Source organism: Panicum virgatum, chromosome 9N (assembly GCF_016808335.1).
Source record: "Panicum virgatum strain AP13 chromosome 9N, P.virgatum_v5, whole genome shotgun sequence".
Lineage (NCBI taxonomy): Eukaryota > Viridiplantae > Streptophyta > Magnoliopsida > Poales > Poaceae > Panicum > Panicum virgatum.
Window position 1 is genome coordinate 77,970,742 of NC_053153.1, and position 26,193 is coordinate 77,996,934.

Genomic DNA, 26,193 nt, shown 5'->3' on the forward strand with positions numbered 1-26,193 from the left:
CATGCATATTGTAAGTGGCATAACTCTACATCTCATGCTACTACTGATTGTAATGTTTTTCGTCGACAGGTACAATCGGCCATTAATGAAGGACGATTGGTACTTTCTGAGATGCAAATTGACAAAGCTCCTTTCCCTGTCCATACGCTGGAATTGAACAATCCAAAGGTGCTCATTCGGCCGGAGCAAGCCGAAGGAGCTAAGGGGAAGCATGTTGTCATCGGTGATCCAAGACCGATGAATACAAGTGACAAGATCCTTGCCCGGGAAGTTATCAAAGAGAAGACTGATGATGGCAATGATACTTTGAAGATCATTGTCAGAAATCCCAGACTCGGGGGGCAAGGAAGCTCTCCACCAGAAAATCGTTTTGCTGATCAGGCGCAACCGGTCAGACCGGTGTCTCCGACCGGTCAGACCGGTCCGACCGGTTCTTCCAGCTGGTCTGACCGCCCTGGTGACCGTCCCCGGACTTTCAAGCCAAAACGTCCGGAAGTGGGTACTTGGAAGACCAATGAGGTGAAGGTGCAGGGAAGAGCTACTAATCAGAAGCCCACATTCAACGAATTGTTGAACAAGTACACAAAGGCCGTTCACAACGATCGGCCGCTAATAAAGAGACCGCGATCACCACCGCGCCAAGATCGTCCAGCGACCCCGAGGGGGGAATTCAGCAGGCGCAGAGGTGATGTTGTCACATTGTATCCTCCTCAGAAGATGTATGCTACCATGCCATGGATGCCACCGGCGTCAAATGCAACAAATCCGGTGTGGGAGCATGAAGGGATATGGATGCAGTGTTTTCCGATGCCTTATCCTCCACATTATCAGGGGGAAAGCTCCAGAGTACCAGTACATGACCGATTGGGACCACGCCAATTTGGTCCAGTGCAGCAGGCTTCACCGGTCAGACCGGCCACCTCCGACCGGTCAGACCGATCTCATCAGAGGCCGAGCCAAGCTCCTGTTCCGAGGTTCGAGCATCGCGTCAAGGAGAAGAAAGGGGAGCAGAAGCCTGTGGCCGACCCAGAGAAGCTTAAAGCCGATGTTCTGGTTCAAATCGGTGAAATCAAGGTGCCCATAAAGGATACGGGCAAGAAATCGATGGATATAGATACATCGGTTGGCGTTCCTTCGCAAAAGCCAGTCATGGCCAATGATCATGAAGCTGGTAGCAGCAAGAGCGCGGCGGACAAGTACCATCAGCCTAGGTGGTGCCCTTCGGGTTTAACTCATACACAAAAGAGGAAATTGCAGCGCCTTCGCAACAAAGAAAAGAAGGAGCAGGAGAAAGAGAAGAAGAGGGATGAGGACTTCAACAGATACAGCCCATGTTCCCTCAGAGCAAGGTTTGGAAGGCCAAGACAGCTAATCAGCCAGCCAGACTGGTCGAACCGCTGCAGACGACCGGTCAGACCGGTCAGATAGACCGGTCGAGCCTTCTGCAGAGCCAGCAGCCGAATCGGCGCCGCCCGTTTCGGTTTCTTCTGTTGACGAAGCCCCAGCAGTTCCTCCAACAGCCGAAGACGAGGAATTGGTGGATTATGAAGCGTCTCCGGAGCGCACCAATTTGGAGATTAACGTGGTGCACTTGTCTTCGGATTATTTTGTGGTTCCGGAGGAAGACATGGCTCATCTTCAGTTTGGTCCCCGTGAAGCTGTGTTACAGAAGCCAAGCGAGAAAGACAATCACCTTAAGGCTCTTTACATGAGGGGACACATCAACGGAAAGCCGGTGACTCGCATGCTAGTGGATGGTGGGGCCATTGTAAATCTTATGCCCTACTCATTGTACAAGAAGCTCGGCGGCCAAGACGAAGACTTGATCAAGACAAACATGACAGTCAGCGGCGTTGGAGGGAGCAAGCCTCTTAGCACCAAAGGAGTTGTGTAACACCCCGGTGTTAATTTTTACGCTAATATCATGCTTAACCGCTAATTAAGGCTAACCACCGTCGTTAGCGTTAATCGAGTTTGTGCGGTAAACATCGGTTTAGCAGTGTTCGATCACGTTTTTCTCCTTGATCCGAGCCTCAAATCAATTTTCTCCCAAGATGAAAGTTGTAGATTTTCTTCTCCTCTACAACTTTTATTTTGGCCAAATTTTGAGTGCCAATGTGAAATTTCGAGTTTTGGAAGGTCAAAATCGGCTCAAAAACTTTGAACACGGTCACTGTGCTTGCACTGTCGCTTGAGCGGCGGCGACAGTGCCGGCGCCGCCAGCGTCGCCGTGCCGGCGAGCTCACCCGCCACTTAACATCCTCATGGCCGCTTCGTTGGGCAAGTTCGATTTCGCTGCTTCAGTTCCCCTTCCTCGCGCCGCGCGGAGCACGCGAGCGGAGCAGATCAACCGCGCGCCGCTGCTTGCCGCGCCAGCCGTCGTTCGTCGCCCCGCCGTCGTTCCTCGTGCCTTGACTCTCCCTAACCCCGATCCACCTTGCCCTCCACCTCCACCGCCCCTCTCTGAGCCGTTTGTGCCGTACCCCGGCCGAATCGAGCTCCCGACCGCCGTCCGCCATCGGAGCTCACCGGAGCTCCGCCCCGTTCGACGCTCTCCTACCTCCGGCCCTCCTTCACGCAAACCAAGCCCTCGGTGAGTTTCCCCATGCCACTCTCCTACTCCCCGGCCTCTTTCCCCCTTGATTCCGTGGCCTCCGGCGTCGGAACGCCGCCGCGCCGCCGTGGCCGCCGCGTGCCACCGTCGGCGCACGCGCGCGGGGCTCCCCTGCGCGCGCTCGCGGGGCACCGTCGCCCGCCCCGACGCGCCACCGGTACGACCCCACCGGCGGGGACCGCCGCGCGCCGCCGCCGCCCTTGGCCTTGCGCCGCCGCGAGCCGCCACGCAAGCCCCCTCCCCCTGCGCCTCCCCGCGAGCCGTTGGCCGCCCTGCACCCCCGGCCGCCCCGGGCCGCGGCTCGGCCCAGCCGCGCCTCCGGCCGGCCACCGCCGGCGGGGAGCGCCGCCGCGGGCTGCACCGGCCAGAGCGCCGGCCGCGCGTGCGGGCGCAAAACAGAGGAGGGCGCGGGCTGGGCTCCCTGACGGGTGGGGCCCGGCTGTCAGCCCCCATTTTTATGTTTTTCAATTATTTGTTTAGGCTGAAACCTTATTTAATTCATAGAAAAATGTAGAAAAATGCTAAAAATGCAAAGTAAATTTTGGTAGTTTTCTTAGATCTAGAACTTCAGAGGAAAAATACTCATGCATGTCAAATGTCAGTTTTATCCCTGGTAGAATTTACTTTGTGTTTGAGCTTGTTTATTTTTTATATGCAGTTCTGTTGATCTAAAAATTATGAAATTAATTTAGTAGCCTCATATTTTCATGTGAGACCCACTGTAAAATTTTCATGACCTGTTTCTGTACACTTTTGTGTAGATCTATTTGTGTTTGGGTTAGCTTGCTAGGGCTAAAGTAAATACTTTCTTTCATCAATAAAAGCTGAAATAATTCTGTGGCATGCTTTATCAATATTACGTTAATCTGGTAAATTTTTGTTGCTAGAGCATGTATGAAAGTTAGGTTTTTGCTTTTACATTGCCCCTAGCTATGCTTTTTTTTCTTTATTATATGTTGTTAGTTAATTATTTCTTGCATGTGTAACCTCAACAAAACAAACTCCTGTCTTAATCCATGCTACCCTAAGCAAGTTTAGTAGTTGTTGTTTTGAAGGAAACACTTCAGGCTAAAACGAGTTGAACTTCTGAACCGCATGGCAGTGCATCGTTTCGAAATGCATCGCATCTTAAGCACTCATATATCGCACTGTGTCCTAACTGTTGCATGGCATTCTTTTTCATATGTGTAGACACCACAAACGAAGCCGCCTACGAGCTGATCACCGAGCCGATCCAGGAGCCGCAAGCGAGAGAGCAGTAGGAGGACGCAGTCGAGCCCACTTCCGAAGAAGTTGCTAACCCCGCTGACCTGCAAGGCAAGCCCCGGAGCATAACCCATAAATTCAGTATATTAATGTTTAATTAAGTAATTGTGCATTTATGTTCTAGAAATTATATGGAACCATAGTATGCATGTTTTCCCTAGGTACCTGTGTGTCTATACTAGTAGGCAGGTGTCGATAGAAATGCTCTGCTAAGTAGAATTTCGGTAGAAGTCGAGTGATTGCTGTCACTCGCGAGTTTTAGGATATTGATTCCTTAACTATGGCTTCGATATGAGTTGATGAGTAAAGAGAATTGGAGACCGGGCGGAAATGAGTTGGAGTATTGTTATGGAATAGATGAGAAAATGAACTCCCGCCTGTGTCGATTGAGGACCGTACCGTTGTTGGCCCTGATGACTGAGGATTTAACAGTACTAACCACATGCCGGAAGTAGGAGGTAGTCGAAACCGGTAAGCTAATTACCTGATTTGCAACGATACTTTGAATCGCGACCTACTACTCTGGGAGTGGAATGATGGCGGGTGTTGGATAGTATGTCGCCTCCGGGTTCTCCGGGAGTTCGCCGTGAGGGACCCTTCACCCGAGTTTTGGCAGGCGTGATTCAGACGCCGGGGTGATGATGGGAACAGTTGACGTGTGTGGCCCGACGGGGTTTTCACGTGTCGTGTGAGTTAGGTCCACTTTGCAAGGTTAAATCGGATCGATTCGCCGTCTCTCTCAGTTAAGAGAACCTTGGTCACTGCGTCACATCGTAGTAAGTAGTGGAATAAGCTTTGAAAGGTGAAGGCGGAATGTTGAATCTGTTGTTTTGAAGAATTAATCTGATCTACCCTGTGTGCTCTAGATGTTTAGGCGAATTTAGTTAATACTCGATGTACTAAATGGAGCTAAAATATTGAAAGTAAGGATTCACTGCTTGCAGCCTTTCAGCAAAAGAACTCCAGAGCCAAAAAGCTTTGCATGTCTAGGTAATGGGCTAAGTATACCCAAGATCGGGTAAGCCTTGCTGAGTATTAGTATACTCAGGGTTGTTGTTGTAACCCTCCTGAGCAGGTTGTGTTCCCGCTGACTTTGAGGAGGTCTGTGCGGCTTGGATTGGACAACCGCTTCCTCCTGGGTGGACCGTCGAGTGGGCCCTGTCTTCCCCGTGAAGATCGGGCAGGTTGGCATCACATCGGTGGGCAGGATGTGGAGCTCACCTTATATCATCGTCGTGGTTACCGTATTGTATTTCGAACTCAGTTTTAAACTTTCGCTGTGCTTTTGAACTATGTCGTTTGTACTTAAAGTTTTTATGTAAAACCTGTGTTGTAAATTAATTTGAAGATTTCTGTATGCTGGTATCACCTGTGCTCGTTTTCGTGCGGGTCTACTAGTGCAATTGTGATCCTGGAGTACAGTAGTTTGATCGGGATTTACCCGACAGCCTGTCAGATTACACCGTTTTAAGTGCCGAGTAACTTGATTAAGTATTAAGATGATGGTTAGCGCACTTAAGCCTGTTTAATTTGGGCGGTGCTGCTACAAGTTGCTTCCATGGAGCTCACCATTGGGAGTAAGACGCTTGCTACAGCTTTCTTCGTCTCAGAAGTGCAAGGTAACTACAATTTGATTCTTGTGAGGGATTGGATTCATGCAAATCAGTGTGTTCCTTCTACCTTGCATCAATTTCTTGTTCAGCGGATCGGCGATGAGGTTGAGATTGTCCATGGGGACACTTCATCCTTTGTTGCTTTAGCCGATTTGGATTCTATTAGTGCACACGACAACGTCAAGTGTTTATCGGGCGTGGATCTGTCCGATTATGATTTGATCAGTTGCACTAAGGATGGTTTTGTCTCTGCTGTACTAAAGCCGATGGATAATCGGCTAAATCATTTAATGTAAATCAAATGAGTACAACAGAAGCTCCAGAAGCGACCGGTCAGACCGCTCGTGCCGACCGGTCAGACCGGTCCTGTCCTGTTCGGCGCACAGGGCCGACCGGTCAGACCGGACACCTCGACCAATATGTGTGAAGCCATTGAAGATTCTGGTGATCTAGATAAGTTGGGCCAAGGGTTTACATCGGCTGATCCTTTAGAAAAGGTAGATATTGGTGATGGAACTATTCCTAGGCCGACTTTTGTAAACAAAATTTATCGGCTGAGTATAAAACCGATTTGGTTAATTTATTGAAGGAATATGTTGATTGTTTTGCTTGGGAGTATCATGAAATGTCTGGTTTGAGTCGTGATCTTGTTGAGCATCGTTTACCAATTAAAGTCAGTTTTAGACCTTATAAACAACCGGTTAGGCGTTTCAATCCCATTATTTATGACCGAATTAAAATTGAAATTAATCGTTTACTTGATGCTGGATTTATTCGGTCTTGTCGTTATGCTGATTGGATCTCTAATATTGTACCCGTTGAGAAGAAAGATTCAGGGAAAATTAGAGTGTGCATTGATTTTAGAGATCTTAATAAAGCTACTCCCAAGGAGAAATATCCTATGCCTATAGCCGATATGTTGATCAATGAGGCTTTCGGACATCGTGATATTAGTTTTCTTGACGGTAACGCCGGTTACAATCAGATATTTATGGCCGAAGAAGATATATCTAAAACGGCCTTTAGATGTCCGGGATTTGTCGGTTTGTTTGAGTGGGTGGTTATGACTTTTGGTTTGAAAAATGCGGGCGCTACTTATCAAAGGGTTATGAATTTAATCTTCCATGATTTGATTGGTGTCATCTTGGAAGTGTATATTGATGATATTGTCATTAAATCGGCCGGTTTAGATCATCATTTAGCCGATTTAAGAATTGCTCTTGAAAGGATGCGCCGGTATGGTTTAAAGATGAATCCACTCAAATGTGCTTTTGGTGTATCGGCTGGAATGTTTCTTGGCTTCATTATTCATGAGAAGGGAATAGAGATTGATCCTAAGAGAGTCGAAGCCATGAAGAAGGTTGAAGCCCCTACATGTAAGAAGGATTTACAGAAGTTCTTGGGCAAGATAAATTTCTTGAGGAGATTTATATCTAACTTGTCTGGGAAGATCGATGCTTTTACTCCTATTCTTCGGTTAAAAAATGAAACCAAATTTACTTGGGGGGCAAAACAGCAAGAAACATTTTAGAAGATCAAGATTTATTTGTCTTCACCACCTGTACTCAAAGCACCTATGAGAGGAGTACCTTTCAGACTTTATGTGACTGCTGAAGACAAGGTTATTGGGGCTGTTTTGACTCAAGAGACCGAAGGAAAGGAATATATTATTACATATTTAAGCCGACGACTTATTGATGCGGAGATGAGGTATACATTTATTGAGAAGTTATGTTTGTCTCTTTATTATGCTTGTACTAAATTGAGACATTATTTATTATCTAGTACTTGCATAGTAGTATGTCAAACCGATGTGATCAAACATATGTTATAAAAACCGATTTTGAGTGGTAGAATCGGTAAGTTGGCTTATGCTTTGGTTGAGTATGATTTGGCTTGTGAGCCTTTAAAATCTACGGGAAGCCAAATTGTAGCGGATTTTATTGTTGAGCATCGGATTAATGACAAGCATGTTTAGAAGTCGGCTATATTATTTGCACACCATGAAAGTTGTACTTTGATGGATCGGTTTGTGATGATGGTCAAGGGATTGGTGCCGTTCTTATTTCTCCGAATGGTGCTGTTTTTGAATTTTCAAACCGATTGGAAGAAGAGTGCACAAATAACAAAGTGGAATATGAGGCTCTTCTATTTGGCTTGGAATTCTTGCAATCCATGGGCGTGAAGCATATTGAAGCCTTTGGAGATTCTGTTCTGGTGGTGCAGCAAGTATCTAAGGTATGCCAGTGTTATAATGGTTCCCTAAATGCATATCTTGATAAATACCTCGACATTATTTCTTTTTTCGATGAATTTATTATCAAACATATTCCGAGGGAAGAGAATGGAAAGGCAAATACTCTAGCTCAGCAAGCATCTGGCTATAATGTTACGAAAAAATATTTCAACATTCGTAAGCCGATGCAAACGAAAGCCGAGTGTTTGGTTCTGGACGCACCGGTCCGACCGGTCAGCGAAACCGGTCTGACCGGTCTAGACCGGTGATGCAGCTGCTGGTTATGATTCAGCCAAAAAAGATGATTCAATTGTATGGGCCGAAGCCTAGGATTGGAGGGTTCCTCTTATGTCATATTTGAGAGATCCTGGTCGTGGCGCAGAGAGAAATATTCGGCATTTGGCTTTCAGGTATGTTTTAATTGACGATGATATTTATCGTCGAACTGCCGAAGATTTGCTCCTCAAATGTTTAGACTCGGATCAGGCTCGGATTGCTATGGGTGAGGTTTATGAAGGTATTTGTGGTACTCATCAATCGGCTCCCAAGATGAAGTGGTTACTCAGAAGAGCTGGTTTCTATTGGCCCACCATACTATCCGATTGTTTTAGATACTATAAAGGGTGTGAAGAATGTCAGCGATTTGGTGATTTGCAATTGGTGCCTACTGCGTTGATGCATCCTATTATTAAACCATGGCCGTTCCGAGGTTGGGGGTTGGATTTTATTGGACAAATTAATCCTCCATCTTCAAAGGGGCATCGCTTCGTGTTAGTTGCTACAGATTATTTTATTAAGTGGACCGAAACAGTTCCTTTGTAGAATATGACACATAGGGAGGTAATTGAGTTTATTACTGAGTATATTATTCATAGATTCGGCATTCCACAAACTTTGACAACGGATCAAGGTCCTTCATTTATATCAAAAGAGGTGCGTGCCTTTGCCGAATCTTATAAGATTAAATTGCTCAATTCATCTCCATACTATGCTCAGGCCAATGGGCATGCCGAGTCTAGTAATAAGATTTTGATCAAACTTATCAAGAAGAAGATAGAAGAAAATCATAAGAGATGGCATGAAGTGTTATCCGAAGCATTGTGGGCTCATCGTATATCTAGACATGGTTCTACTAAGGTTACTCCTTTTGAGCTTGTGTATGGTCAAGAGGCCGTTTTACCCGTTGAGGTAAATCTGGGCGCATATAGGTTGGCAAAGCAAAATGACCTCTCCACTGTTGATTACCATGATTTGATGATGGATAATATTGATGAGGTGACCGACAAGCGTTTGAAGGCTTTGAAGGAGATTGAGAAAGACAAGCTTCGGGTAGCCAGAGCTTACAACAAAAAGGTAAAAATTAAATCTTTTCAAGTTGGGGATCTGGTTTGGAAGACAATTTTACCTCTTGGGATGAAAAGCAACAAGTTTGGCAAATGGTCGCCAAGTTGGGAGGGTCCGTACAAGATTGTCAAGGTTGTTTCCGGTAACTCATATATGATGGAGATGGTGCAAGGTGAACGTCTACCTAGAGCTATCAATGGGAGATACTTAAAGAAATTTTATCCTAGCGTATGGCAAAGTGCATGAAGACAAAGATGGCCGGTGTTAGATATCGCCCTTAGTTTTGTTTTTAGACTTGTATGCTCTGTGTAAAACATGTACATCAGGATAGTTCTTGCTTTTTGGCTTGTGAAACTCACCAAAAAGCAGGGGGCATATGTTGACAGCCAATTCTGGCAGTTCAGAGGCCGAACGGTCTGACCGGTCGGGCCGACCGGTTAGACCGGTCTGGTCTGTACAGTCCGAGTAGAATTAGTGTTTTTGTAAAGAGTTCTCATGTAATCCTACTCGTGAAGGGGTACATTTTCCCCGGCCTATAAATATAAAGGTTAAGGCCGATTGAGGTGATTCCCAATCGAATCAATACAAAAAATCGCATTACTTTTATCTCTCAAACCCTAGTCTTTTCCAACCCTAGATTGCTTTCTTCCTTCGTCCCGCCGGCGTTTGAAGACGTTCTGAGTGGCCTGCCGACCTCAGAGTAACCCTACGATCACGAGCTCTGACGGGGTCCCTCCCCAACTCGCTGTTCTAGGTCTTCGTGAGTTCCCTGCCTGCACCGGTCAGACCGGTCGGCAAAACCGGTCAGACCGGTCCGCCCAGAGTTTTCGCTGTGTTGATCGTTTTGACGATCGTCGCGCGTTCTAGCACATTCGAGTGTGTTGGCGCGATTCTATATCAACACCTAGCTCTCTGTAGACCATGTTGTAGATTGGGGAATTTCACTGGCTGGGTCAAACTTCCCCACAACGTTCTCTTCTCTTTTATCTTCTCCACTTTACACAATGATCCTTATACATTTACTAATTACAATAATACACCAACACGCCGCCGCCGTTTCTCGTCTCCGCCTCCCCAGCTCCCCTGACCTCATCCGGGTCCGGCGGGAGTCGCTGGTCAGATGCGGCGTGCGGGTCTTTTCTCAACGGCGGGGCTGAGAGGCTGTACAGGATTAGATGTGGAAGCCATGGCGGTTACCGGGCGCAATTCGTATCCGCCATCTCAGGTGAGCAAGTGACAGCTTTCAGCTAAAATGCACCGACCGACGTTTCTTTCGCTCTAATCGACTCGTTCAAATTCCATCCCTGACATCAGGAGAGAAGCCAAGTTTGGAGGCCGAGGTTTTGCCAATGATGCCCCGAAGCTGAACTCCGACAACGGGAGCTTGTTCAGAAGTGGAAGCAGCCACGTTGGGGAGAACCGCAATCCAGTCTTTGCAGGCGCTCCGGAGGAAGCTGGGTCTGATTTTGTGCAGAAAACTGGAGGAAAGTCCAAACCCGAGGCCCATTCTGCAGTAAAATCATGCTCTGGTATTGGGAGTCTGATTATATCAAAGTGCGCTCACATATTTGAGAGTAGAAGGGACACCTTTGATGGGAAGTGCAGCTTGCAAGATGTTCTTAAGCCTGGTTTGTGGCTCTCACCGGAGACCCTTCGCCGGTTCTGGCGCGTCTCTGAGCTGAAGCCTGAGGATTATCTTGACATATTGATTGGTTTTGGGTCTAGCTCGGGACAAGTGAGGAACGCGAGGTTTTTATGGAATTTGTACAGGTGGGCCTCACAGCAAAGCAAGGAGTTCCAACATCTGCCAAGGTCAAATGAGACCATGGTAGCCATACTTGTGGATGCTCATATGCTCAGTCAGGCTGAATCACTACTGCTCTCATTGGATGATCATATGGCTCTGGCCGTTTCAAGTGAACTATTCAGTCGGATTATCCAGGCGTATTCAGAAGCATGCAACCTCGAGAAATCAGTTGCACTTTACGATTATGCAAGGTGTAAGTGTTTGATTCCTTCAGTTTCATGCTACCAAGTACTTCTTCATTTTCTGATCAGAAAGAGAAAGGATGAATTGATTTTAAGAGTATATTTGGACATGCTTCAAGCTGGGTTCGGTTCTTGCACCAAAGGAGACATTCTTGATTCTGTTTTCATTGCTTTAATCAAGAAAGACAATTTTTTGGAAGCTCTTGCTATACTTCGGCAAATAAAGAGTTTGGGTCTTAAATTAAGCAAGGGATCCTTATCAATTATTGTAGAAGAATTTAACAAGAAAAAGGACATTGGGGATATGATGAACTTTTTGGAAGAGTGGAGGTGTTTACCTGAGTTGCGTCTTTGCAACAGAATCCTTGCGTCTTCATGCACAAATCTCGGTACTGATCAGGCATGGTTGGTCTTCCAAAGATTGGAGGCATTAGGGTTTTCTCCAGATGCTACTACTTTTGGAATTTTCATATTTCATAGCTGTAGAGAAATGAAACTTATATCTGCATTCGTATATTTATCAGAGTGCTTTTCTAGACATATTAAACCTAGGGTGTGTGCTTATAATGCTATTTTAGGTGGCGTTTTCAGGGAGGGACTGTACAGACATGCAAAGTATGTCTTTGAAGATATGGTTGAAAGAAAAGTAACGCCTAATCTTTCAACATATAAGATAATTCTGGCAGGATATTGCTGGTATAGACAGTTTGATGATATTGAACAAGTCTTGAGGGATATGAAAACCAATGGTGTAAATGATCTTCCTTCTGGAAACTGTGCACTCTCTAAGACCTTATCATTCTTGGGGCTAGATTACCTAGGAGTGAAAATTAAGAGAGATAATGCCACTGGTTTCCCGAAAGCTGAGTTTTTTGATTCGGTTGGCAACGGTCTTTATTTGGACACTGACTCAAAAAAGTTTGAGATTTCACTGGCACAGATTTTGGATACTGCACTTCAACCAGATGTTAACTCAGAGCTAGTCAGTGCATCTCAGCAAGGCAATGTTGCAAATGCTCTTCTTGTGAAAGATGAAGCTTTTCAATGGGGATATGCCATTTCACCAGCTAGCTGTTCAGAATTATTCAAGGCCTTATGTGTGAGCCCTGCATTTGTAATAGATGCCATTGACCTTATGGAGGAGATGCCAGATATATTTGACAAGTTTGGTGCTCAAAGCCTTAATTTATTTATCCAAACCTTGAGTAGGAATGGGATGCCAGCTCATGCAAGACTGGTTTTTAAAAAAATGGTCAGAGAAGGCTTGTCAATCAGTCAAGATACATATACTTATTTGATGATAGGCTTCTGCAAAGAAAGAAACATAGCAGGGTTTTGGGAATGTTGGAATCTTGCAACAAATTATAGTTGGTCACCTGATAGCAAGGATATGATGGCCCTCACCAGTTGCTTGTGCAAATGGGGAGTAATTGAGGAAGCCCTGAAGCTTATGAACCAATTATTTGACTGTTATCCGGATCTATTTTTCAGTGCATATTATGCACTTCTCGAAGAATTGTGCAGGACAGGGTTGACCAGTGTTGGATGTGCAATGTTGGAGGCTCTCAAAGAAAAGGGAATGGTTGTGGATAGCTCAATGCTCTTTTGTGTGATGGAGGGCTTCCTAAAGGAGCATAAGACTGCTGAATCAATTGGAATGTATGACATGTGGCTTTACAAATGCAAAGAACTAGATACATTTACTTTCCGTTCTATATTGCCTTCAGTGCCATTGCTTGATATGGACCGAGCCAAGAACTTGGTTGAATCTGTACTGAACATGGAATTTACTGAATTCTCATATTGCAGTTGCATTTTGAAGGAATTAGTGCAAACAGGAAATATGAAGCGGGTAATGCAAGTCTTGCAAGAATCAATTCCTTGGAAGCTCAGTGGCACCTTGTTAAATTCCTTAATTCAAGCATATGGTTGTCTAAAAAATTGGAGAATGTTAGATGCAGTTCTTTGCATGATGCTGAAGATGCATGCCAACCTTTCTATATCTAGCTATCGCTTCCTTGTCTGTAGAATGTGTGAGCAAAGTCGGTTTTCTAGTGCATCAAGCCTTAGGACACTGTTCCAACATAGTGACAAGTCAAGAAAGCTAATTTCATGTAATATTCTAATATTTTATCTTTTTCAGAGAAGGAACACCTCACAGGTTCATGATTTATTGAAGGACATGGAATGTAATGGTATTTCTCCAGACAGAATGACCTATGACTTCCTTGTCTATGGATTTCACAAGTCTGGAGATGCCAATAGTTCAGTTAGCATGCTTGATGCCTGTATTGCTCAGGGAATACAACCAAGCAACCGCAGTCTCAGAATAGTGTTGAGTCATCACTGCAAGCTAGGAAACCTTGACAAATCACAAGCATTATTTCACTTGATTGAGAGCAGTGGATGGAAGCATGGTTCTATCATTAGGACCATCCTCACTTCATGTCTTCTTTCATCTGGGAGACATTTGGAAGCAAAATTATGTCTGAACAACCTGAGCAAAAGTGAGTTTATTGGATCGTACACCAATTTTGATGACCTCGTCAAGAAATTCTGCGTACTAGGAGACTTGAAAACGGCTCTTAAACTGCTAGATACAATGTTAAAGAAAGGCAAACTACCTAGTGAAGTCAGTTACAGTTCTATTATATACAGACTGTTTATATTAAAAGAATTTGATCAGGCACTTGATTTTCTCGTGGAAATGCAATTTGCAAGCCTAACACCAAGTGAGACCTCCGTTGATGCACTTGTACATGGCCTTTGTGCCACAGGAAGAACTTGTGATGCTATGAAGATTTTGCAAATGCTAATCACCTTGGGATCTGTACCATCCTATGGCATGTATAGAGTTGTTCTTGATAGCTATTGCAGAAGTAATAATCTACAGAAGGCTACGGCACTTCTGCATGACATGCAACAAGCAGGGCAAGTACCCAACTTTGAGATGCAATGGTCTATTATAAGCAATTTCAGCAGTACCAATGAGAAAGCTGAAGGACATGGAGAGCCCATTTTGCCAAACCTTTTCCTTAATCCCCCATAATGGTCATAATTTGACATGTGGTTTTCAGAAAACGGTGAACTGATGAGTATTGTCAAGTTGAACCCTGTGGAACTGACAACACACAGTGAAACCAAGCTTATGCAACACTGCAACTCTAATGTGCTACTTGGGGAATGAAGGTTCACACAAGCGTCAACTTCCAAGCAAGAAGGCCTAGGTGATGGGGATACTTCCCCCAAAAATCACAATTACTGGAGAAGGTTACTCTCAATTCTGATTCATCAGAACTGATCATTGATGGAGAGATTTTTAGTGGAAAGTTTGACTCCGAGAATGTTGATATGGATGCACTGCTTTCATGGTTGTATGCTGGATCTTCAATTGGAGAGCAGCTATTGTGTTGGAATCATATGCTTGAGGAAAGATCAAATCAGGGAATCGACCTTCTCCGGGCACTTGAGAGGGAGTTCAACAGCTTGCAGAACTTATGTGAACGGAAGCTTGAACAGCTGAGAAATGAGGAGGCTTTGATTTCTGTAGAGAGCATCTTTGCTGGAGAGCAAGCAAAAAGGAATAGGAGGGGGCAGTTCATTGGGTACGAGGAGCTCCTCAGGAAGCGGCAGGGTGTTTTGTTGGAGCGCAATGCTGAGGAGCTGACTAACAGTAGCAGATATGAGTTGGATGCAGTCTCAGCTATTTTGAAGGAAGTTCACACATCACACTTTGGTTATGATGAGGCTCTTTCTAGCATGGCCCCACGCCTTTGTGACTTCGATGGGTTAGACGGTGAGGAATGGAATATGCATGGTTTAATGCATTCAAATTCAAATGATGCCGTGGTAGAGATGATTGTTTCAAAGATGAAGGAACAAATTACTATGGAGGTCAGTTCTTGTGGACTTTAACTGCAGGAGTTACTTAAAATCTTCAAAATGCATTTGCAATCTTTGTTTTCTAACTTTTTTTTTTGGCTTGCAGCTTAGCAAGATAGATGCTAAGATTATGCGAAATGTAGCTGTGATGCATCAACTGGAGCATGAACTTGGACGTTCTTATTCTCTTGATTATCGAATGATTCTTGTGCCTCTCATGAAATCGTTCTTGCAAGTTTGTATTCGGCATCCAAACTCTGTTTCTAGTCAGTGCCTTATCTTTTTGGTTCTTCGTTGCTTAGTTGTGGCTGCGGTATGCAATGCAGACCTATTTGGAAGAGCTGGTGGACAAGGATGCCAGAGAGAGATCTGATGCTGCAAGGGAAGCCTTCCTGGCTGAACTTGCCTTGGATGCTAAGAAGAATGCTAGCAAAGGGGGTGACATGAAACAGTACCATGAGAAATCAAAGGATAAGAAGAAGTTGAAGGATTCTCGGAGATCCAAGGACCTCAAGGTGGTTGTGATTTTGAGTGCAGTAGGCTTTTGATTTACAAGGAAATTTCTTTTCTTGCTATAATTCTCCTGATTCATCCCTAGGATTCAAGCTGGAGTGACCAGTATCTTGTTTGCGAAGACAGTGCTGATGAGGAAACAAGAGAGAAATTGTAAGTGATTCTTATAGTACCTATGCTCTCATAAATTTGATTGCCATAGAAGATCTTTTTGAGGGGCACATCTATTCTAGTTTATCCTTAATTAGGTACAGAGCATTGACATGTTTCCTCAGGGAAGTGTTTTCGAATTCTAGTTTTCCTTATTTTGGTATCCGTTTTTAATCAGTACTACTAGTTTGCATCCTGGTCAGCCTATGCTTGTTCCAAAGTTAGATTTTGTCAATAGAATTTACTTGAGGGAAAGATGTTTGTTTGCGTGATTACAAGCTTACTTTGTTTGATGCAATGTTTTATTTCTTTTCCTGCGTATATCATGGCATTTAATCTGGCCACAGTAGGAAGGAGCCAATTGACATTGCATGTTTTTTTTACATACTTGCTGAACAATATTAACCTTGACCAGTAATTTTGCTTCCATTTGAGCTAGCCATGTTGCTTGATAGGTTCGCTGGATAATGTTGAGAACAGTGATTGTACTGCATGTTATCATGCAAGTATTGTTTTAAAACCATGCATTCCGCTTAACGTCCGAGGGCAATTAATTGGTTATTGTGGTTATAAATTCCAGCCTCATAGAAGCGAATATGGATAGAGAGCCATCTTTATCTTATTAATGCCATTCTGCACCTGAGATGTCAGTACGTATCTTACATGTGCTTATATTAGAAATTTACTGCAAAAAAAATTTACTGCAAAAAGCTTGTTTCATCAGTCACCAGTGCCTAAGTTATTTAGATTGTGCAGCATGATTAAAAAGATGCTTCAATGGAATAATCCTTTCATTGACCTATTTTTTTTTTGGAAAGTGGTTGTATGCTCGTTTCATTGTTTTGATCATGCTAATATTTTGCAGTCAACTTGTTGCTGATTGTGATGATTTGGACTGCAAACTCTCAACAAGTGATGATTACTTCAATGAACAAGAGGAAGAACTTAGGCGTAGAGTACAACTTGAAGCAGAGGAAAGAAAGCTGGAAGAGACTCTGGAATATCAACGAAGGATAGAGGAGGAAACAAAACAGAAGCATCTTGCAGAACAATTTAGAAGTACCTATGCATCTTCTGTTGTTGGGACAGCTGGTCTTTTAAGCACTGGGAATTTAAACAGGGCCCAAGATAACCGTGAAAGTGCATCCACTAACTCTTCGTTTGCTTATCTAGAAGGCATAAAGTTTGGCGACTTTCGCTATTCTGAAGTTCCATTGCGTGAACACTCTAACTACACTGAGAACAATTTCAGGGAGAAACATAATGGATTGGATACACCTGGGGCGCATGCATTAACCAGCAGCGATATGAGTGTTTCTAAGTTAACATTGAGAACGAATGGGATTTGGAAAAATGCACAACATACAAAAGCTCAGGGTAACCCTAGCTTCCAAAAGTCCAGGAAAAGTACTAGCGAAGCACAAAAGAAGTATGCCCAAGGTTGTTGGTTATGGTGCTACGCCTTGTACAAGTTAGGATCTATCATTGTCATTCACAATTTTAACATTTAATATCTGTTTATTGTTGCAGGTGTGCCTGGTGCTATTTATGATGATGATCAATGATTTCAAATCGAGCGACTAGTCGCGATTAATCGACCTTATCGGTCCAGCGTGCTCGATTAGGGTCCACGACTCGATCAAGAAGCCCGATCGACCGATCGACCGACTAATCGGCGATTAGAGGCGATTAATCGTCCGACTAGGGGTGTTCTCGATTAGGTTTGTGTAACTGGGCTAGATTGCTTGTGGGCTGGTGAGAAAATGAGAGGCCCAAAGCCCACTAGGGTTAGAACTTAAGAAGCAAGACTGGAGAGGCTCCCAGCCAGGCAGCCACCATTCCGTCCCGACCGAGCTGCGCCTGTGTCGGCAGCCGCCGCTCCCTCCATTGCCGCCGCCGCCACGGCCCGTCGGCGCCGCGAGCGAGCTGAGCTGCCCCGACCGGCGACCTCCTTCCCTCCTTTCCCTCCGGCGACCTCCTTCCCTCCTTTCCCTCCGGCGAGCTCCCTTCTTTCCTCCGTTCCCTTCGGCGAGCTACCCCGACCCGCGACCTCCTCCTGTCGGCGCGCGAGCGCGAGCACGGGTGACGGGTCCGGCGAGCTCCAGAGAAGATGGCTTCGTCGTCCTCTGATAGTGGTGAGCAATCCCTTCTTCCCTCCTTTCCCTCCTCTATTCCAGTGTGCCGATTTGCTGTCAAGTACCATTGCATCCTGTGATTCGTTTGCGTCTTGAGCAGAAGGGGAGCTGAGGCGTGCTATGGTGGAGGTTATAATGCTCAAACCAGATGCACCCAGTGCTGGTGGGAGTGGTGACGCTGCCGACCGTCCTTCAGTGGTTGCCTCCACTGGTGGTGTTGGTTCTTCTTCCTCAACTGCTCCAGATTCTGCAGCGTATGCTGAGAAGGCTATAGCAAAACTACCACCGCACCTTGCTAGTACTTCAGTACTTAACTCCTATACTATACAATAATATAAGTATATATATATATATATGGATCCTAAATGTCCTGGACGACTAGGGTCGATCAGACCCGACTAATCGACCCTAGTCGACGACTAATCACGATTAGTCGTCTGGTCCACCCATTGTTCGATCAGACGATTAGGCGATTTAAAAACATTGATGATGATGGTGATGATAGGGCATCTGATCCCCAATTTGGTATGACAACTCCTAGATGGAGCAGCACTGGTAAAACATCTTCCTATGCAAATCACAGCTATCATAATGGAAAGCAGAATCAGTTGCATATGTTGCCTTCAGATGATCGACAGTTTGTTAATAAAGGACACACTGCAGGAACAGAGGAGCCAAATTTTGAGAAAGATAGCTATTTTTGTATATCCACAAGTCTATCTGTTAGAGTCAAGGGCCTATTGGGCCTTAGCCCATTAGGGTTAATTAGTTGCTTGCTTAGGGGCAAAGTCAAACCTCTCTATATAAGGAGATGAGATGTATCAATCTAATCAAGCAAGAGATTAGAAGGAAAACTCTTCTCTCTTGCCGGCCGTGGGCAAAGCCCCACGGCCGGCCTTCTAGCGCCCCACCAACCCTAGCCGCCGCCTCCTTCTTCCTCCCCAGTCCCCTCGATCCAACAACAACCATAACACTATCACTCTATCCTTATAAATGATTTGCACTATAATTTTTTAAGTACTTGATATAGTAGTTGAAGCCTCAAATAGAATCTGCTAAGTTTGACACACTAATTAGCAAATACTCCCTCCATCCCAAAAAACAAGTAATTCACTCTAGGATTCAAAATTTCCCAGAAAACAAGTTATTTACCCTATTTAAAAAGTGCATGTGCATGCAAGAATCCCAAATATTGGTAATAAATAGAGGCAAACGTGGCCATTTTACCTCCTTTGTTAATCGGTCATAGAATTCCTAAAATGACTTGTATTTTGGGACGGAGGGAGTAGTTGCCTGTATAGTAATAATATGTTGTGGTTCCTTCTAAGCTGTTTCCTTCTGCCTACTTGCCTTTTTTTTTTGGTTTTGTTTCCTTCTGGCACAACATTATTCTGGTTTTGTTTCCTTCTGGCTACCTGCCTTTTTTTTGGTTAAAAAAAAGGTATTTTGGGGTTTCCTATGATACAAACACATCCAATGAGCAATAGAATTCATACAGATTGATAGCAAATAAGTTTAACACATCTTGGAATGCCTGAATAGATCTAAAAGCTTACAAAGCATTGAAATACTTCAAAGCACCAATTATTCTTGTATTTTTACTTTAGTTCTGTAGTATTCGTGTACTTGCTTTATAAGCATTTGTGTTAGTTGACCAAGGCAACATGTAGGTACTTTGTTTATTATGGCAATTTTTGCATATTGGTTCCAATGGTTTTTTACTTCCTAATTCCTTGACACCTTGTCTTGTAAATTACCAAGAAATGGAATTAATGATGTATATGTTTTTATTTCTTTATGATCCGAACTTCTCTGTTCTCATCCAGTTGGCGATGGTGCAATTCCATCAGCAGATGTCTGCATTGAGAATGATTTTGATAAAAGGCTTCAAGAAGACCTTGACGAAGCTGTGCGCCAAAGCCTTGGTACCCTTTCTTTTTATGGCTGCTTCCATTCTCAATGCTTGTGCTCATATCTCATGCTAACATGAACATTTGTACTCAACACCTCTGTAACATCATAAATAGATCTTTTTGTGCTGTATAAGGTCCACAAATTATCTGATTTTATAGTTCCACATGAAACATGATTTCCTCTTGTTGAATGCATGCTTGTCTAGTAAGTTACAATTGCTGAGTGTTTCCATACCAATGTCCTGTTGGCCCGTTTGAAGAATAATTTGGTGATTATAATACCAGTATTATATTTTTACCTCAGGTTGCCGACATTAGGATCTAAGTTTGATTAGTTCTTGGGAGAGTATTTAAATTTTTATCCATTTATTGTTGACTATCACTTCACCAACCGCATGTACTTTGAGTTTGAGATGATGTACTAGTCGAGGGTGAGGGATTTAAATAACTATTTTCTTATGCCAAGTGATCATTATATAGGAATGATGATGTGGTGTTGCAATGATTGTTATAGTATCATGCGTTAATGATATTAATTTCGTCTTCTGCAATCTCCATTTCTGACTTATGTTCTATTGTTTAAGGTTATGATACCTATTCTGCTGGTACCATATGCACTTCAAATGGGACAGAAGTGTATGGAGCTGGCCTTAAAAATGCTGCTGGTGAATGCAATTGTTTCTTGAATGTGATTATTCAGGTAAGGATAAATTTGTATGTGCTTTTCCCAAGGATCAAGTAACCATGCTTGTTGACCAGTAATGTTCTTCTTTATGCAGTCATTATGGCATATAAGGCGGTTTCGATACAAGTTCCTTAAAACATCATCACTGCACAAGCATGTTGAAGATCCTTGTGCTGTCTGCGCATTATATGATATCTTCATTGACTTGAGCAAAGCTTCCAAGGGTCAAAGAGAAGCTGTTGCGCCTACTTCTTTGAGAATTGCTTTGAGCAAATCCTACCCGAACAGCAAATTCTTTCAGGAGGTAAATTGGCATTCTCCTGTGATAGTTTAAGGGATTTACGTACGTTCATTCAGCATTTTATCATCTATATTCTTGCAATCTCCATGTTCGTTGACCATAACCAGTTTATGATCACCGCAGGGGCAAATGAACGATGCATCTGAGGTACTGGGGGTAATCTTTGAATGTTTACATAAATTGTACACTTCTCGTACTGTCTGCCATGGTAAATCTCATGAGAAGAATTCGATTGGATCATGGGATTGTGCCAATATTTCTTGCATAGCACATAGTCTTTTTGGAATGGACGTATATGAAAGGATGAATTGTCACAATTATAAATTGGAGTCTAGACGCCTCAAATATACTTCATTTTTCCACAATATCAATGCTAGTTCACTCCGAACTGCAAAGGTTAGTTTTCTTTGTTTGGTTGAATCTTATCATATGTGCCCTTTATATATTGCGATCAGGATAGCTGCTGATTCGTAACTATTCTTTCTTCTTCAGATAATGTGTCCAGATAATCTTAAGAGCTGGGCTCTAAACAAGTTGAGATAATTTAATATGATTTCAAGTTAAAAATATACAAGAGACAAGTTGGATTTTAAAGTTAAATCAATAGAATCGTAATCCGTTGCCACTCATGCTTACAAGTAGCTTGACTGACACAAGTTCCAAAAGGATTGACGCTTGACTCGCCTTCTTCAGAGAATCCCTTGTCCACAGCTCCTAGGTCTTGAGAATCTCATTCCTGCGTTAGACAAGAAATTTTGAACATAGTTTTCAAAAAGGAAATTCTGAACACAACATGCGTTTGGGAAGGCCTGAACCGAACGGCGCTTCTTGTTCGTCGAGGAACCGTGGCCTCGACCTCGAGTCCTCGACCTGGATGCCTCACACATGACACACTGGCGCGTGCCGCCTGGAGCCTGTCCGATTCGCCTGTTAGAGATAAGATGCCCCGTTGCTGTAGCAAGTGATTTTGGCTTGAAACGGGGCTCTCGCCAATGGAGCTGCCGCTCGCCCCACACGCCGCCCTCCTCTCCTGCGGCTCCGCACCCTTCGTCTTCGGGCTCCGCTCCCACTCCGCCGCTCCGAGCCGCCGCGCCTCGCCGCTCCAAGCCCGCAGGAACAAGAACTACCGGAGCGACGCGGACGCCGGCGGCGCCGCGGAGCCCAAAATCATCACCCTCGGCCGGCCGGGGAAGAGCCGGCGGCGCCGCAACAGGAAGAAGCAGCCGCAGAAGGATGAAGCCGACGACGATGAGGAGGAGGACGACGACGACGAGCGCGACGCGACGATCCCGGAGGTGGTGACGAACCGGATGATGCGGCGCGTGGGGGTGTCGGTGGGCGCGCCACTGGCTCTGGGCGGCGGCTTCTTCCCGGTGTTCTACTACCTCAAGGCGGTGCAGAAGGTGGACGTGCCGACGTGGATCCCCTTCGGCGTGTCCTTCGTCTTCTTCGGCGCCGCGCTGCTGGGGGTCAGCTACGGCATCGTGTCGGCGAGCTGGGACCCCGCCAGGGAGGGCTCCCTGCTCGGCTGGACCGAGGCCCGCCGCAACTGGCCCGTCTTCTGGGACTCGCTCCGGGGGCGCTCGCCTCCTCGCCGGGGATAGGATAGCTAGAGCTAATCAAGGCCAGTAATCCACCCTCTTATCTTTGCTACATTTTATACAGTACTTGTCATGTGGCCATTCTTGCAGAGTTGCTGTAGATGTAGAGTGTTCTTGCGTTGATTTTTTCAGGCTACAACTCGTTCGTCTGATAGTACCTCATTGCATCGATCATGCTACACGTAGGTGACCAGTTCACGCCTGTAGTAAAGATGAAATCAGTGCTGGACTTCAATGGATTCTTTGATCTTGGCATTGCAAATTAGGCTGGGAGACGGTTCATCTGTGCGACTGCTCTGCCAATCCAACAGCACCGCGCCGTCGTCGTGCGGGGCAGCAGCCATTGCTCGGCTCGGCGTTGTTCCTTCTGCGGGAGTCCAATGATGCCGTGCACTCTTACTCTCTTAGTAAGGCAGCCGATGAGCCTGTTGAAATTCGTTCAAACGTTTGTTTAAAATAACACTGTTCAAACACCGTGCACGATTCAATTCGTTTTCTCCTTCTCCTTTCCTTTCCCTTATTGTACTCGTATCTTATTGCCTTTTCTTTCGCGCTGCTCAAACCTGCATATCTTATTGCTAGTCTAATAACGAGCTAGTGACATCGATCTCTTGGCTTTGTCATAAGGATTAAGGGGAACAGACAAAAGTCCATCTACATACAACATTAGTTCACGTGCACGTGAACTAATGTTGTATGTAGATGGACTTGTTGTCTGTTCATGTGGTGAACAAATAAAGGTAACAACCAAGGGATCATTCTGAAATTAGATTATGAAAAGATTTATGATAGAGTTAGTTTCGAGTTTTTGGAAGATCTTTTGTCTTCTAGGGGTTTTGGTGAGAGATGGAGGAGTTGGATTAGACAAGTGGTTAGGGGGGGGGGGTCCAATTTGCATTAGAATCAATGATGAAAATGGCGGTTACTTTCGGCCAGGTAAAGGCTTGAGACAAGGTGACCCTCTATCTCCCTTACTTTTTAACCTCGTTGCTGATGTCTTCACTAGGATGCTAATGAAGGCAGCTACAGAGAGTCTGATACTCTGATCACTGGCCTTTTATCGGAAGTGTGTGAAGGGGGGAATTATCAGCCTTCAGTATGCTAATAACACCCTCCTCTTCCTCCAAAATGATTTGGATAAAGCTAGAAATCTAAAGTGGCTTTTAGTCTGCTTTGAGCAGCTTTCAGGCCTAAAAATTAACTATGACAAAAGTGACCTAATCGCTATTGGTTTGGATGAAGAAAGAGAGAATGATATGGCCAAAATCTTTTGCTGTAAAACTGATCAGCTTCCTTTCAATTACCTTGGTGTGCCTCTACACCATAGTAAGCTGAAGAGAGAGCATTTAGTGGTAGATAGGTTATTAAGAGGATTTCTGGTTGGAAGGGAATACTCCTATACTATGGTGGGAGGCCGACTCTACTAAAATCTTGCTTGGCAAGTATTCCAATTTATTTAATGTCTGTAATTAAGTTTCCAAAGTGGGCCACTAAAACAATTAACTCACAATGAGCCATTTCTTCTGGGGCAACACAGAAGAAAATCACAAGTACCATCTAGCTAATTGGCAATTGGTCTCTCAACAAAAAGAGCTAGGAGGTCTAGGAGTCCATATTTGAAGAACCTTAATATGTGCTTGTTAGCTTCCTGGATCCAGAGATATCACCTAAGTGATTATGTGCTCTGGAAGGATATTGTTGACTACAAATATATGATCAATCACCCTAACATTTTTTGTTGTCTCGACAATGGAACCTCCCCTTTTTGGAAAGGGGTTTTGTGGGCGGCTCAGGCTGCTAGAATTGGCTACTGCTGGAATATTGGTAATGGTCGTAGGGTCAGGTTTTGGGAGGATCAGTGGTTTGGTAGCTCTAGTCTGGCTGTCCAATACTGGCCTCTTTATATCATTTGTAATGAAAAAAGGATAACGGTTGAGAGAGTCTGGGATAATGCCAATTTAAGGCTTACCTTTAGAAGAGCGGTTTCGGAGAGCTAGATGTTGATGTGGGAGGAGTTATGTCAAATAGCTTGTAACATGGTGGATAATGATGATGACATCATTTGGAAGTATGTGTTATATTGTGATCCAAATTCAGCCCCCCACCTCCCACCCCTGGCGCGGTCCGGTTCATATACCCTTTAGGGTTTGCTCCTCGTTGTTTTATTCCTCTTGTAAGCCGCAGTAGGCGTTGCAAACACACAGCCGATGTATCGAAGATTTGCTGGCTGGCGCCCGTGGTTTTTTTCCCTTCCACATTGGAGGGGTTTTCAACGTTAAATCCTCGTGTCTCTTGTGGTTGATCTTGTTGTCCTTCATCGTTTGTTCGCCGTCGATTCTAACAGTATGAGTCTAAAGGTACATATTTGGTTCATTCCCTTTATTCTATTGTGAATTCTAGGAGGGTAATTCTAGTCTATGAGCCTGCAGTTTGGAAGCTAAGTATTCCACCTAGGATACATATTTTCTGTGGTTGCTATCCAAAAACAAACTCCTGACTAGAGACAACCTGGGTAGAAGAAGAGAGCTCGATGATCAAATTTGCTTATTTTGCTGTGAGGCAGAGTCGGTTAACCACCTATTTTTTGAGTGGTGTGTTGCCAAATTGGTTTGGCTGGAAATTTCTGCCATTGTGGGAAGAAGGATTGGGATGGATTTTGAATCCATTGCCCGCTGGTGGGTGAGCAATAATAAGAATGAAAATCTGAATTGTGTCTGTGCTACTGTGCTCTGGGCTCTTTGGAAACTAACGAATGGTTTGTGCTTTTAGGGGAAAACTTGGCGTGGCGAGGAACCAGTACTAGGGGCAGTGGCAAGGATGCTGGACAGGTTGAGGCCTCTGTTCAAGGAGAAAGAGCTCAGAGATGGACTGCTTCATTGGGGCTCTGGCGCAGCTTGGGCCAAGACTGCCGAGAATTGTGTGGATGAACAGTTCAGAGTCGGTGACATCTTCTTCTACGCAGTCCCATCAGGGCTCCGGCGTTGCACCCTATTCCGCAGACTTTTGCCGATCTCTTGTTCTCTTTCTGGTAGCACGAGAGTTGCTCCAGCTAAACTTGTATCGAGCGGGCAGGCTTAAAACACTTCTCTTTCACGCTCTAAAAATCGTGTACAGAAACCTTTTCTCTAAAAAAAAGTTGACCTGACCGCCTCACCGGAGTTCGGCTGTCGATGGGTGGCCGCCGAGGGAGACCCCATTCTACCACCCCTCGCAGTCCTCAGGAACGAGCGCTCTCCTCAGGAACGAGGGCGACGCGAAAGGGACATGGTGGAAGACGAGGAAGGTGTCGATGGGAAAGGGTTTTCGGATAAGGTCGCAGTGCATGTGGTAGAAGCAGACCGGCCGTAGCTGTTTTACCTGTTGGCCTCATGCATCCGCAGGCTGATAGTTCAGTTCACAAGTCGTCGGTCATCGCCGACGTGATCTCCCCGTCGAAGACTTCGGGCCTACACGGGTCTGCTGCGGCGCCGTTCTCACAACGGCAACAGCCTCGCTCCCGGTCCCAGAATACGGCATACCTCAAAGGACAAAGGCAATCTGATCATTGGAGACGTCGTTATAGTAGACTAGTCCAAACAGCTGCAGTCTGACACTATTAGGACAAAATATTTTGGCAATACGACAACTCAGCTATATGAGAAGTGGATGCTTGGAATCCTCGCAGCACAGCGTGGTCAGGCGGTCAGCGAAGCAGCAATGGGAAGCTCCGAGCTCTCGCACTCGGTGTTCTCCCTTGCTCCATTCCTTCTCCTCCTCGCTGCCCTGGCCGAGGTGGCCGGCGCTGAGCTCGCCACGTTCATCGTCCACGTGCAGCCTCAGGAGGGGCAGGTGCTCGCTTCCGCCGCCGATAGGCACGCCTGGTACAGGTCGTTCCTGCCCGAGGACGGCCGGCTCGTCCACGAGTACCGCCACGTCGCCAGCGGCTTCGCGGCCCGGCTGACGTGTCCAGAT

At 45.1% G+C, this 26,193-nt stretch overlaps 3 protein-coding genes across 7 annotated transcripts; all 3 read left to right on the forward strand.

Moving 5' to 3' along the window:
• The first annotated feature begins 10,088 nt into the window (after positions 1 to 10,088).
• Positions 10,089 to 14,294, forward strand: LOC120687927 (pentatricopeptide repeat-containing protein At5g15280, mitochondrial-like). Of its 5 annotated transcripts, none has more exons than XM_039970022.1 (3): positions 10,089 to 10,298; positions 10,388 to 11,073; positions 11,654 to 11,805. In XM_039970022.1, the coding sequence occupies exons 1-3, from the start codon at positions 10,249 to 10,251 to the stop codon at positions 11,710 to 11,712; spliced, it is 795 nt and encodes a 264-aa protein (XP_039825956.1). In that variant the 5' UTR covers positions 10,089 to 10,248; the 3' UTR covers positions 11,713 to 11,805. The 5 variants fall into 5 exon arrangements, with proteins under 5 accessions (XP_039825956.1, XP_039825955.1, XP_039825953.1 ...); XM_039970021.1 differs by having other exon boundaries at positions 10,090 to 10,298; positions 10,388 to 11,451; XM_039970019.1 differs by having other exon boundaries at positions 10,093 to 10,298; positions 10,388 to 11,451; positions 11,641 to 14,294.
• An 86-nt stretch (positions 14,295 to 14,380) lies between these two features.
• Positions 14,381 to 25,387, forward strand: LOC120687929. Its single transcript, XM_039970023.1, has 12 exons — positions 14,381 to 14,956; positions 15,051 to 15,179; positions 15,271 to 15,459; positions 15,543 to 15,610; positions 16,473 to 17,047; positions 17,138 to 17,159; positions 18,239 to 18,432; positions 19,569 to 19,667; positions 20,240 to 20,355; positions 20,435 to 20,644; positions 20,765 to 21,037; positions 25,012 to 25,387. Exons 1-12 carry the CDS (start codon positions 14,414 to 14,416, stop codon positions 25,318 to 25,320), a joined length of 2,727 nt encoding a protein of 908 aa, XP_039825957.1. The 5' UTR covers positions 14,381 to 14,413; the 3' UTR covers positions 25,321 to 25,387.
• On the forward strand, positions 21,565 to 22,854 carry LOC120687930 (protein PAM68, chloroplastic-like). Its single transcript, XM_039970024.1, has 2 exons — positions 21,565 to 22,265; positions 22,429 to 22,854. The coding sequence occupies exon 1, from the start codon at positions 21,634 to 21,636 to the stop codon at positions 22,243 to 22,245; it is 612 nt and encodes a 203-aa protein (XP_039825958.1). The 5' UTR covers positions 21,565 to 21,633; the 3' UTR covers positions 22,246 to 22,265; positions 22,429 to 22,854.
• Positions 25,388 to 26,193: the final 806 nt, after the last annotated feature.